The sequence below is a fragment of the Rhamphochromis sp. 'chilingali' genome (assembly GCF_963969265.1).
Source record: "Rhamphochromis sp. 'chilingali' genome assembly, chromosome: 8".
NCBI classification, from domain to species: domain Eukaryota; kingdom Metazoa; phylum Chordata; class Actinopteri; order Cichliformes; family Cichlidae; genus Rhamphochromis; species Rhamphochromis sp. 'chilingali'.
In genome coordinates, this window is record NC_137935.1 from 25676051 (window position 1) to 25690921 (window position 14871).

The 14871-nt window shown below is 39.5% G+C and overlaps 1 protein-coding gene across 1 annotated transcript; it reads right to left on the bottom strand.

The window, feature by feature from the left end:
* Positions 1–10714: 10714 nt before the first annotated feature.
* On the bottom strand, positions 10715–14038 carry LOC308401582 (transmembrane protease serine 2-like). The gene is made up of 6 exons (XM_080889856.1): positions 13810–14038; positions 13536–13634; positions 13334–13447; positions 12086–12133; positions 12004–12044; positions 10715–11018 (listed from the first exon to the last, which is right to left on the bottom strand). The coding sequence occupies exons 1-6, from the start codon at positions 13913–13915 to the stop codon at positions 10836–10838; spliced, it is 591 nt and encodes a 196-aa protein (XP_080745982.1). The 5' UTR covers positions 13916–14038; the 3' UTR covers positions 10715–10835.
* Between the last annotated feature and the right edge of the window lie 833 nt (positions 14039–14871).

The following is a 14871-nucleotide window of genomic DNA, read 5'->3' on the forward strand; positions in this document are numbered from 1 at the left end:
GGATGAGAGAGCTTGGTGTGGAAGAACTTGAATGGCCTGCACAGAGTCCTGACCTAAAATCAAGAAAACAACATCTCGCCCAACATCAGTGTCTGACCTCACAAATGCACTACTGGAAGAATGGTCAAAAATTCCCATAAACACACTATTAAACCTTGTAGAAAGTCTTCCAAAGAGTTTCAAAGCCATTATAGCTGCAAATGGTAGGCTGACATTATATTAAACGCTATGGATGAAGAATGGGACGTGGCTCAATTTCATATATGTGTGAAGGTAGAAGATGAAACACTTTTGTAATATAGTGCATCTGAACATGATTCAAGTGTTGGATTTGTGTTTCATAGCTTTTAATTGTAATTTAAAATATGGGAAGCCATCATTAGCCTGCAAATAAAAACACAAACCCTAAAACCTAAGAGAGATAGGAAGAACTTCAGGATTGGCCAAATCAACAATAAGGTTCATTCTTAAAAAGAACGAATGCATTGAGTAGCTCAGCAACACTACAAGGCCTGAAAGACCACAGAAGAAAAATAAAGTGAATGATAGGATTATTTCAATGCTTAAGAAAACATCTAACCAATAGGACTTGAAGAGGCAGGCGTCTCAACCAACCAAGAGATGCCCTCATGAACGTAAATACAGAGAGTTTGCATGGTGCAAACCACTGGTTACACTCAGAACAAGATTATACTCATAGCATACTTGGAGTGTGGTGTGCTAATAAAAGATACTGGACATGTTACCATTTATTCAGAGGCTTATAACCACAAATCATTTTCACCATTTTCTCAAGTGTGGTGTTAAAAATACAAAAATAACTAGACATCATGGGTTTTCCAATGCACAAGGCTGAGTACTTACAGGTATTTTTATTGTAGACTTTCAGATATACACATAAGTTGAACAATGGAATTAAGACTTCTAGTGAAAGCCTAGTTTCAGCGTCCTAAATACTGGTATAACTTGAACTGAGTCATCTTTGTAGAATATCTTCACAAAGCCCTTACAAACATGGGTGGAGCAATAAACGAAGATATAAAAATGATGCTGTAAATTCAGACATTACCGACAAGACATTTTATAATAAACCTTTCCATAACTAGGCAGAGGCTCAAGCTGCTGGGAGGAAACAAGAATAGTGTCTTACACAATTAATTTGAACACATAAGACCTGAAAACTCGCAATGACTAACATATCAAAAACTCAATCCATATTCAAAAACAAGGCTTCAGTCTTTGGCCTAAATGCGCCTATTGCTCCCCGAGCAGGCAGTGAGCCACAGTTGTGTCTAATGGGTGAAGGTCCGACCACCAGGAACTCACCAACATCACCTCCACTAGGCCTGGCTCCAGGGTGGTGCTCCAGTATCCCATCCCTGGTAAGGTAACTGGGTCTCTGTTGCACCCTACCTATAACCCATTTACCTTGGGAGACCCTACCAAGGGGAAGTTACCTTTGTAACTCCATGGGTTACTCAGGCACCAACTCATAACATAGCAGTATCTGCATGGGGGGAGAGAGAGACGAGAGTTTGTTTTGAAATCCAGGAAATAAGTTGAGCGAGAAACCACAAGACCAAACAAAACACAAAGTACCATGGCAAAACAGCAGTGGAGTCTAATACAAACATGCATTAGGATTCACCACAAAGATTACTGAAAATTATAAGCATCTTGGGGCCCCTTACACCTTCTCAGAGGTCTGTAACACAAAGGATTTATTTTAGCCCTGATTCCCAGTGTTATGAGGGTTACACTTTATTGTTTCATTACCATAATGACTTATTCTGCAGATCCAGCTGCTTCATGTAGGTCATGTTTGAGTCACGAGAAACATGCATGAAACCACCTACAGGCCAGTTTTTCAGAGAACGGTATTATACCTCCTGGGAGATCCCTTAGATATCAGTGTGCAGACACCATAAGGGTCCAGTTGTTAGAATCTAAAGTTAGTGTGTCCCTGATGGAGCGCGGTAAGGAAAGGAGATTTTTATTTCTTGCATTTTTCTCCTCCTTTGAAAGCAATATCCTTATAAGCCACCTCCTTACTCACCGCTAAACAGTTTAACACAGCTGATGTTGCAGCTGAAACTATGTAGCTTGCATGCCATGAGAAAAAAAACACAATTTAAAAGAACATAAACCTGTAATTCTTCTTAGGCCTTAGTCTTACTCACCAGAATTTATAGCTATATACTAAGCAATTTACAGTACTATGCTTTAGCAAATAGTTGGGTTTAAATGGACTAATACTTAGAGCACTGTTCCAGTTAAACACATTCATACAGTGTTGATTACCAAAGGAAAGCTTAAATACTGTGTTACACTGCTGTATTACACGGCTGAATGGCTCGTATTCATGCTTGGGAAAGCTTACAGTTTCTCATCCAGGTGATAACCACATTGGTGTAACATTAGGGTAAGTGAACCAGGTTGTAGTACAGGCCCCGGGTGACAGGGACAAACACATAACAAGAAGCTAACCCACATACACTACGTTGAACTAATATGTAAAGTTAACCTTTGTTAAGACACATTTAACTACATAACTGGACACCAGGAGCCAAGATAAAGGGCACAGGTGTTTTATAGTATGGCCATGATGAGGAAGTTGGTTAGGGGAGGAATCAGAACTGAGACTGTGTTAACTAATACTAGTCACTACATAAATGTGGAGCTGCACAGCAATCCCAATAACAATATTTAAAGGGTGTTTAAAATTGGAAAAAAAGTCACCACAATAACATTTTAAAAGTAGTTTGTACAGTGCACAAAAAAGATAAACATAAATCTTTTAGGACAGTTTTTAAGTCCCAATTTGCGGCTTGACCTTGCCTAATTAACAGAATAACAGAATAATTAATCAACAGCCTTCAGACTGTATAGCTTCTCTATAGATAGATAGATAGATAGATAGATAGATAGATAGATAGATAGATAGATAGATAGATAGATAGATAGATAGATAGATAGATAGATAGATAGATAGATAGATAGATAGATAGATAGATAGATAGATAGATAGATAGATAGATTGATTGATTGATTGATTGATTGATTGATTGCCACAAAAAGACAACAAAAGGTTTCGGGTAGATGACAGAAAAAAGAATTTGTTCTGATCACATAAGTGAAGCAAAATCTGTGGAGCAGTGTGGGGAAATCTAATTACAGTCTTTTAAAAATGGGCACATGCCCCCCAGTGCTATCAGTCCGGTTTACAGCAGTCCAAGTTGTGGAAGGAAGTCATGCATCGTGGAATCACATCACTCAGCCTGATACCAGGAGTAAAGGATGTGGTAAAAACCTACAGCTCGGCAACTGCGCCTTCAAAATAAACCACTATTAGACTGGCTTTGAATTAGATGAGACACAAATGTCTTTACATCTGTCTAATAATAAACCCCTATTAGAGTCGCTATGAATTAAGAGAGACAGAAAACCTTTTGGAGTTGTCTTATCTGGTGTAAAATACAAATCTGGCAAATCAAACACTGCGAATAAGGGAGCGACTGAAAGTAGCTTTTAGAAATGCAAAAATTGCATAACTCCCATTCATAATTTATCTAACTTTACCTAGCGTGTTAAACGCCTGTTTTGTGTGGCCGTTACAACAGTTACGTGTGCTTTAACTTGAAAGCAACTGCCGGAAGTTGAGTCTTAACCTCTAGGTTACACCTTAATAACAGGGGTACTCACGCAGAATTTAGCTGTATGGTTTAAATAAGTAAAAAATTGACTGTTTCCTGTAGTAAAGCGTAACTTCACTGAAACACATTTTCGAAACCTTTCAAATGAAGACGGTGAAACACATTAAGGATTGATTTAATGAGTTTGATCCCTCCCCTGTCTGCTGTTTATCTCTGATGATCTCTCTCACGTCGCTCTCTTCTAGTGATGGGATATCCGGCTCTTTTTAGAGATCCGGCTCTTTCGGTTCGGCTCACTAAAAAGAGCCGGCTCTTTCGGCTCCAAACCGGCTCTTCGGGTTGTTTTGTTGCTTTAATTAATTTATTATTAACAATAATATGAAATTATGCACAAAAGGAATTACTAACGTAAAAAAAAAAGTGGTTTTAGTTACATATGTTTATATATAAATATATGCGGTGGCCCCTAGAGACAAAACACGTACAAACTTCAAAACACAATTCTAGCATGAACTGAACTTCCAAAGCAGAGCTACTAGTATGGAACGCCAGGACTGCCATAATGAATTAATTAAATACACCATTAAATAATTAATTAAATGTGGCAATAATTAATTAAAATTGGAATTAATTAATTAAATAAATAGTTATGACACATGTAATTAATTAATTATTGACACATTTAATTAATTATTTATGTATTTCACATTTTAATTAATTATTGACACATTTAATTAATTGATTATGTATTTCACATTTTAATTAATTATTGACACATTTAATTAATTATTGACACATTTAATTAATTATTGACACATTTAATTAATTATTTATGTATTTCACATTTTAATTAATTATTGACACATTTAATTAATTATTGACACATTTAATTAATTATTTAATGATATATTTATTTATTTCATTTTGGCAGTCCTGGCGCCTGGCTCTCATCATGAAATAATTTTATCTGTCAGCCTCACCCATCAAACTCAGGGGGCGGGGTTAACGCTGATCGAGTCAAAACCATTGCTTTAGCCTGGTGGCCATTGTTTCTAGCACACAACAACCGGCATGTGGAAGCTAACAGAACTGAACTTTGAAAAACCCTGTTTGTGTGTCACCAAATACCGTTTTAATATTTTTCTAGCCGAGAATGTAGGGGTTTAATCTTCATGTGTCTGTTCGGTTTGTCAAGATACAGCCTCTTTGCAAAAGTGCTTCGATGATTTCGGAGATGTCTGCCCAGTCTCACGGCAAAGCGTGGGATAGACCCGCTCGCCTCGCATGCAATCCCACCGACAAAGCGCAGGCCCCGGTACACAGCTGTAGTAACCCCCGCTGACTTCTTTTACTGAGGTTATATTTATCGGTGTTTTATTTCCTGATGTTCTTATGTGTCCTACGTGTTTCAGTCGCCAATTCTGAATTATAACTAACATTAAAAACATGTTTAAGGAGGCGAGAGAGCAAATAAATCTGTTTAACATCTGATCTTTGGGTTTTTGTTCAGTAATCAGCGTGACCTGTGTATAAACGCATAAAAGAGATAACGTTGGTGTTTCCGTCATGTAGTAACTGCTGGCTTTAACTGTACAAAGGTTGTTCGACACTATGAAACACATACAGACTTCATGATGTTCGGCTAATATTTTTATTGTGAATATTAATCATGCTGACCTCGCTCTGTACACCACGCAGCGAGGTCAGCATATCCACGATATCCACGATATCCTCAGCTCCATGAGTTAACACAAAGTTTCCCAGCTGACTATCTAACTGCCAACTATTCCAGAGACGTGAAAATATACAGCATAAAGAAAAGTGTAAGAGACCCAGCAGCAGATTAGAATAACAGTTATACATTTAATAAATCACCAAATGAATCCAAGAAACGAGCAAACCTGTTCCGACAATTTGAGTTTGTATTCCCTCAGCTGCAGACTCGCTGCTGTTTAAATGTTTGAAAAGGAAGATTAGATATAAAAAACGTCAAACATAGACTCAGTCTGCCTTCACATTTGATATGAGGCCAGCACGTATAGTGGCTGTGTCCTGTTTTAAGATCATACATGTAAAATTGTTGTCTGACCTCCGTCGATCCAGCCGCTCAGAGTCCGTGGTTACCATGGTTACTGCATAAGCAGCTATAATGTTAACAGCTGGCACTGAGGAAACCGGCAGCATGGGTGTTTATGTTTTTCATTGCAAAAGAACTGTCTGAATGGTTAACTGAAGTTAACTTGGATAAATTATAGTTAAGGAGTAGCCTATCACAGATAACGCCTACGTGAGCTGTGCGACTGTTCACCACTACACTGAAATCAGCAGGCTATTACTAAAATACACGTGCTATATCATAAACTATGATATAAATAGGGAGGTCCTATTAACATGTTTAGTTTTAAAGAACACCTTCCTGCCTTTAGTCTCCTTCATGAGCAGTATTAGTTTTCTTCTAACATCCAGAAGTCTGCACGATGTGTTTCATAGTTTGTAACAAGCCTTTGACAGGTAAACATAACATGACCGAAAAAGCAAAAAAAAAAAAAAAAAAAAAAAAAAGAGAGAGAGAGAGAGAGAGAGAGAGAGTGTTGACATAAGAAGAGAAAATGCTCTCAATTATGGAGACAGGCAAATGGTTCATTTATGTTTGATGTGTGTTTATTCCTCCCTAAATATCGTCGGTGAAGTTTGCCATGCACGTCAGATTTTCCTGCGCATTTTTATACCTCTGCCAACAGAGAGAGAAAAAAATCACATTCTAACAGACAGCTGGTGCTTAGAATACAGTTGAATAACTATTAAAAAAACAGATGATATTTAGATGATAGTTCAGTCTAACACATGTGCCAGTGAACCATTAAACGTCTGTGAAACTATGCAGTTATGAAACGTAACTTTAACCTCAGCCAAACCGATTTGCTCAGTTGTAAATAAAACAGCGAAGTAAACGTGACCCGACAGACAGAACCTGAGTGAATGAAGTCCAGCGTTTAACCACTGAGAGCTAAAACTCAGCTGAGGTTTCAAAGCTGTGTGCCGGTGATTGGACATCAGCCGCTGATGAAGCTGGTTCGCTTATAAAGTGCTCTGTAAGGAAACAAGCTCCAGCAGCTCTGCACTCGGGGAAAACACTATATTTCCTTATCTTGTGCAGAAAAATGCGCTGACATTGCTTTATATCGAGCACCGGCTGCCCAGTTAAACTGTGACTATCACCAGGTAACGTAGGCGTGTTTCTTGAATTAGCAGCAGGTGTTAAACAGCTGACAGATGAGGAGGAGGATGCATGCAGGTAAACTGAGGGTCTGTTGAGCTGATCGCTGGTTTCGTGAGAAAAATGTCAGCTCGTTCTTTATGTTACAGAAGCACAGAGACACAAGACCAGGCGGAAAGAGACGATCGTTCGGTGAAAATGAGAATCTGCGAATGCAACATGTGGAACACGGAGAGTGGAATATGTAAACACACTGGTTAACGTAACCCCCTCGGTGCACTCTGCATGCTAATTGTTAGCAGAGCTAGTGAAATCTCTGAAAACATCTGAGCACTTTTGCAAACATGTTCTATGTTGACAACCTGACCAGACATACGTCGCGACATTCGCGGCTAAAACACTGTTAAAAGTGTAGCTGGTGACAGAAAAACGGGGTATTTTAAAACTACACCACCACCATTGCTGCCTGTGATTTGATCTGCATTCTGGGATACCTGGCTGCCCCAAGTCTACACAAGCAATCGATTATCTAGGATCGACCTGTTTTGACTTACTTTGCACGGCAACCAATCAAATGTTAGAGAAGCTGCATGGGCAGCGTTAACCCCACCCCCTGAGTTTGATGGGTGAGGCTGACAGATAAAATTATTTCATGATGAGAGCCAGGCGCCAGGACTGCCAAAATGAAATACATAAATATATCATTAAATAATTAATTAAATGTGTCAATAATTAATTAAATGTGTCAATAATTAATTAAAATGTGAAATACATAAATAATTAATTAAATGTGTCAATAATTAATTAATTAAATGTGTCAATAATTAATTAAAATGTGAAATACATAAATAATTAATTAAATGTGTCAATAATTAATTAATTACATGTGTCATAACTATTTATTTAATTAATTAATTCCAATTTTAATTAATTATTGCCACATTTAATTAATTATTTAATGGTGTATTTAATTAATTCATTATGGCAGTCCTGGCGTTCCATACTAGATCACTTAAATTACACAATTGAAAGCATGTGTGTATTGTTTCTGTATTTATACACAGGCACTCATATATATTCAAATAATTTAAAAAAAAAAGTTCATTTACCTGTTACTACCACACACCAAATCCGGTCGTTGGTACTTGCTGGCTTGTGTAGCCACTAGGTAACAAAAGCTCAACACTGCGCCCAGCATCCTGGAGCACTTCTGTTGTCTTTTGTACGTGTTTTGAGTTTTTATGTGCTTCTGAGTTTTTATGTGCTTCTGAGTTTTTACGTGTTTTGGAGTTTGTACGTGTTTTTACGTGTTTTGGAGTTTGTACATGCTTCAGAGTTCGTACGTGATTTGAAGTTTGTATGTGCTTTGTCTCTAGGGGCCACCTTAAATATACTTTTATTTATTCACTCCACATAAAATGTAATAAATAAATCATATAATACAAAAATCAACTATTCACATTTCAACTTTTAACTATTTAAATTTTCAGCTTTTTCTTTTTACAAATTTAAAGTGAAACAACACAAAACACTGCAAACCACAACACAAATATAAATTAAAATATGAAAACAAAAAGAAGATGCATATTCTCTGTCATATGGGCCTGCATGAATAAACTTTCTGAATCCTTTAACATCTGCAACCGAAAATAGTTGTGGATGATTACTATACCTTTCTAATGTGATGTTGTTGTCCCTGGCTCTCTTTCTCTCTCTCTTCCTCTGGGTCTGTTGCTGTGCTACTGAGTGTATTTACCGCCCCTCCCCCCTCTGCCCAGCATAAAGCACAAGGCTCGCGTGCGGAGTGAAGCAGAAAAAAAGTGTGAGAGAGAGGCTGAGAGAAAGAAAAGAAAAAAACCCCACGTGACGGCTCGCGATAAGGAGCCGGCTCGTGTCGTTCACGTCAATGAGCCGGCTCTAAGAGCCATTTCGTTCGCGAACGACCCATCACTACTAACTACAGCTGCCTCACCATTTGCTATGTGACCAAATCGTGTTATCCAGCACTTGTGATGAGCAGTGACTTTCAGGCCCACGTTTGGGAGGCACACGGGTCCGATGTTCCTGAAGCCTACTGAGGAGTAAACATCTCTGCTGTAACGTGTTTAACACAGGACGAGCTGCTGCTGTTAACAATGGTGTCAATGTGTGCACTCTTACAGCCTCTCTGTACACAGACTGCCACTGTGTGAACAGCTTATTCACACAGAGGGTTATACTCAGCTGACAGCTTGCTAGTTTGCTAAATGTAACGCTTACTGAAGTAACAGTGCCAAATGCATCCACTGAGGTTGTGCATCTTCCAAAATGTCAACAGGTCTCAACAAAAGTTATTTAAAACTTCTATGGATGCACTTTTAACAAAAACGCCTTATCCTAAAATATATGGTGCCATGACTGGCTAACAATGCCTGGTTATTAAGACTTCTGGTTGAGATTAAGGAACTGGGGGGGGGAAGACAACTGATTAAAACATGTTAATATGGGATTTACTTTGCTGAGTCCAGCTTAGATTTATGCAGTAAATCTGTGGCTGTAAATCTGTATAAGACAAGATAAGATATACTTTACTTATCCCAAAGTGGGAATGCAGCAACTCAAGATTAGAAACAGCCTAAAAGTAGAATGAATATAAACACAAGCACAATAACATAATATACAATCTGGCAAAACAGAGATATCAAGATAAAACTACTATAAAGAAGCTAAACAGACTCATTGGCCACTTTATTAGGTACACATTTCAGCTGCTTCTTAAAGCAAATATCTGAATCATGTGATGTATATGGGTCATATGACAGCAACCCAATGCATTTAGGCATGCAAACGTGACAGGAGGCTGAAGTTTGAACTGAATGGAGAATGGGGATTTAACAGGTGATTTAAGGGACTTTGCACACGAGAGTTAACTCATATTACTCGTTACAATCAAATTATGCAGAAGAGCATCTCTGAATGTGCAGCACATCGAACCTTGAAGCAGACGGGCTACAGCAGCAGAGGGTCACACGGTCAGCTATTGACAGGAAACTGAGGCTACAGTTTGCACCTGCTCAACAAAATCAGGCAGTAGAAATGTTGCATGGTCTGATGTGAGCCAACATTCAAATAGCAGGTTCAGATATTTTCCTTTAAACCAGGGGTATTAAACATGAGGCCCAGGGACCAGATTTGGTCCAGCATTGACCTCAATCCGGCCTGCTGGATGGCGTTGGGAAAAGGAGGACATAAATGTGGGAATTTTAACTGTATTTTCACAAGTTCTACAGCTTTAATAAAAAACAGTACACCAAAGTAATTAACTAATTGATTTCTGTAACTTTATACATTTATTCTTACAATTTAAACCCATGCTGACAGATTTTTTTTTTTTAGTTTACTAAAGCAGCATTTCTTCACCATGTAAGAAAAACTGAGAAATAATGTTGAAATCACCTTTTTTTTGTCCTATATTAGGGTCTCTCATTTATTAAATGTGTAGGTAAAAATTTTAAACTTACAGAAATCAGATAAGATGAAAGTGGGCTGTATGTGGGCCGCAATATAAAAGACTGGTTTCTTGAACATGGCAGTGAGTTCACTGAACTCAAATGATCTCCACAGTCACCACATCTCAGTCCATATTAAATAATAATTAATAACTTCAATTAACTAAAAGGTGATTATAATAATGTAATGAAGGGGCTCATCATAAGCACCTGTTATGTCCAAAGGTTGGGAGAGCCTCATAAGAGCAATGTCATTTTTCAGGGTCTGGCTGTTGTAGCTCTCATGAGTTATAATGCGACGCACCGAGTAAGCAGGGTTAAACAGAGGGCCTAATGGGTCCGCTATCCCAGCATACTGCCCAGTCTGCAGGACTGGTGGCACTGCAAAGGTGGGGGGTGACCAGCAGAGATTTGATTAAAGCTGGATCAAACCACGGTTACTGAAGGGTGGTGAAGGTGAAGGTGAAGGTGGAGGACTCACCAGGTCACACACTGAGCGGCGGTGACTATCCAGTAGGGGGAGATGATGGCTCCTCCACAGCGGTGAGAGCCGGCAACCTGGAGGCTGACTTGCCAGGGCACAGCCCCAAGGGAGGCCAGCTGTCCTGCAGAAGCCCTGCTGGAGTTCACCCTGCTTCCACAATCTGAAAAAGGAGGCTGCTGTTAGAGCATTCTACAGCTACAGGCTTTCAGAGAGACAAAACTCAACAACACACTGAAAAAAACCAGTGTGATTGCAAGGAAGAGCCTTCAGCTATCCTCAACTATGGAAACAACTCCCAGATTGGATTCAGGAGACAGACAACCTCCTGCTTTTAATATTAGGCTTGAAATGTTCTTTTTGATATGCTGGATGCACTCCACTATTACATTAAATCATTAGTAATTAGCAACTTTTGGTTCTCACTATACTTTGCCTGTCTTGTCTCTCTCTGCTCTCTTCTCTTTCGCCTTATCCCCAAACTGAGCCTTGTTCTGCCAGAGGTTTCTTCCTGCTAACAGTGAGTTCTTCGTTCCCACTGTCGCTCTCACTGAGGTTTGATATTGTAGAGACCCGACACTATTAGAAAGAAACCTCAGCTAACACACCGCTTTCTGTGATCCAGCACATGGTGAAAGTGGGAAGGAAAAACTCCCTTTTAACAGAAATAAACCTTCATGTGCTTGTAATTCACTTGCCAGGTGAAAGGTTGGTGGTTTGTTTCCAGGGGGTTTACCTTATAATATAAAGCACCTTGAGGTAATTGTTGTTGTGATTTGGTTCATTTCTAAGAAAGTATAAAGACATACTAGTACAGTGCAATGTCACCACCATGTTGTTAGGACATGTACTTCTAAGGATGGGAGGAAAAAAGACATTTGGAATGAGATCAGGTTAATATCATATCAATATTAGCATTTTGACACAGGTTTATCATTACCAGCTCACTCACTGTAGGGCAAGTAGTTGCAGTATGGATGCCTGAGGGTTGAAGTTAGACTTCACTAGTAAGAATCCATCATTAGCATCAGCCCTTTGCTGGCCTGATTTAAAATACGTGCCCCTGTCAAAGCACAAATTGTAAAAAAAAATTGAGCATCGCTTGAAAATCGTTCACAGAGCAGCTTTTGTTTCATCTCGGGCTGAACTAGCTGAGCATCTCACCTGATGTATCCGATGCTCTGGCAGCTCGCTCTGCCCTTCTCCTCGGTCCAGCCATGAGAACCAACAGATTTTCAGGCTTTACTCTGAGTCGAGTAGATCTGAAGCAGGAAACTGGAGCCGTGCAGCCTCACTGAGCACAAACAGCAAACACAAGCGATGACTTGGCATTTTGTCACAAGTGGAAAGTGGGTGAAGAGGCAGCCAGTTGAGAGTGAAGCACACAAAGGACTGGCAGTTAACAAGGAAAGATAAATGCTTCAGTCTACATATTATCTCATTATCTCATCATGAGGAATATGGATGATTCCAGAAAAAACAAACCTATAAAAGCATCAAACTGTTCCGTTGTATAAACTCTGACCTTGTTTTCAAAGATTGGAAATCCAGATGAACAGAGTTAACTTTCTGGGATTCTCTCACCTTCTTTTATTGAGCGTGCATCAAGATAACAACTAATGAGGCTACCTGGGAACAGGTCAGCAGCACCATTGGGTGTAAACAGAGCTTCACAACTCTGTGAAGAAGTATGGTTTTAGAGGATTTTGGGGGGATTTCATCATCTATTGACCATAATTCAGAGACGTCTCTGTAGGGTACACAGTTGAAAGCTGGGTTTGACACCCCCAGGTGGCACTGCTTTAAAAGCAGGCATGATCCTGTGATATAAATCCCTGCAATTGATCAGTTATCCTAAACACAAGTGTGATCCAAGGTAAACCTCGAGTCATGCTGTTGTCTTCTCTTGGCTCCAGCTCAGTTAAGATTGGCTAAGGTGAGCTAAAAATCTGTTCTGTGGGAATTTCCATTTTTTTGGAAATCCCAGAGAAGCTTCATCTGCTGGCTAATAAACAGAACGGATGATTGCATGGGGCACTAGAGCACACAGTGTGGGTAATTTACACATATGTGAAGGTCTCATTAGGGCTTAATAATATATTCAGCTTTTAGGGCAGCATAACACTTCCATGGAGAAGATGTCTTTTCCAGAGATGTCCTTAGTTTTGTTCATTTCTGCAAGACAATGCAAGGTGCCAGTAGTCCAGATGAAAAATGGACCCACTTGCAGTCCAGACCTGTCCCCCTTTGCAAATATTTTGTGCGCTATGAAACAAAAAATGCAACAAAAGAGGCTCCGAAATGAAATCTTGTCAGTGCGAGAATGGGAAAGCATTAAACTTCCCCCCCAAAAAGTCCACATTTCATTTGTTGTTTTCCAAGTTTTTCTTTTTTGTAAACCAGGTTCTTATCAGTGTGTTTCATTCAGCTTTATTGAACAAATCTAAAGGTGGAGGACAGAGAAGCTTTTTCTTCCCACCATGAAGCTGCTTACCACAGTTAGCTTCGTCCTGCCCTGCGGGACAGTCTGTAACCCCATCACACCACTGGGACTCCCACTTGCGGTTCCCATCTCCACATTTAATCCCATGAATACAGGATGAAGAAACTGGAATTGAAGACAGGAACCAGAAAAAAAATCAGTCTTCCAATCTCACTAATGTTGACTCAGTTCACTAAATAAATCCTTCACTTACAGTAATAGGCAAGGAGGACTCCAGCCAGCAGCAGCAGCAGCAGCAGCAGCAAGGAGATGACAGCAGCAACAGTGAACTTGATGCACCTGTGTTTGAAATCTGACAGAAGAGCGCTCACCGTGACTGGAAACCCACTCACACCCAGCTTCACGATTACATTTTATACACAGAACAGTTTCTAATGAGACTTTTCGTTACATGCGTCCAAATGACGTGCCTAGTATCTGTACAGTCGTGTAAAGTATTCAAACTGTATTAAAAGACACTCAAATACCTTTGTGCTTGGGGATGGAGGGACTGCTCTCAGGCGGAGGCTTCAGCGCCACATTGTGAACATACTGGGGTTGAACATCTGATTCGGCGAGCGCAGGAAGTTTCATCTTCTCATATTCACGGATGAAGTGAGGACAAGCGTCCAGATACTTTTGGCAGAGCAACAGTGTTTTTGTAAAGTTACAATACTTAAAATAAATTGAAAGCAGGTCTTCTTCTCAAGGCTGATTAAATGCAGATTAAAACTCACCGGATTGGTGGTCATTTTCTGTTTAATCATCTGTATTTTGAAAAAATTGAAATAAAATCCCCCTGTGATAACTCCAGCAGCAAGCTTTCACTCAGATAATCTCATCCACATCACTGCCAGCACCTCCGGCATCTCCTCCCAGGCTCCGCTCTGCTCATTCTCACATGGATGCGATCAAATAAAGAGTTTGTATGAAAACTGTCACACCTACACTTCACACAGCATCAGTTTGTTTCCCTCCTGAGCACACAGCAAAGACAATGACGAGTTGGCGAGTCTAAACATGACACAGGTGTTATCTGCTTAAGTGTCAGAGCAGTGAGTGAGTACTGTAACGCCGAGTGTGCAGTGGAAAGGTACTGAAAACATGATGTATAGGCAGGTAGACACAGCGTGTTTCAGTGATGCAGTGGCTGAGCGACAAGAAAATATGGAGAGGATATTTTAAAGTGAAAATGAAATGCATTAATCAGGCCAGCATGCTTTTGGATTGACTGCTTTTTTATTTATTTAATGATACAGTACTCATTTGACAAAGCAGCCTTATATTCAATGCACAGGAAAAGAACAAAAACATTTTACCTGATAATAAAGAACAGACATGAAATGACGCCTGGAGAAGGCTTTAAATGGTACTTCACATTCATACAGTCACTTAGCAACATTCACATTCATCTGGGTGAAACATAAAACATGCACAGCAAACATGTCAGCCTTCCAAACACACACACACAGTTATTTGGTCTTTTTTAATAATTTTTGTGATTTGGCTTGATTCCTAATGTTGATCTGTTGAGTCAGTCTTAGTAGAGT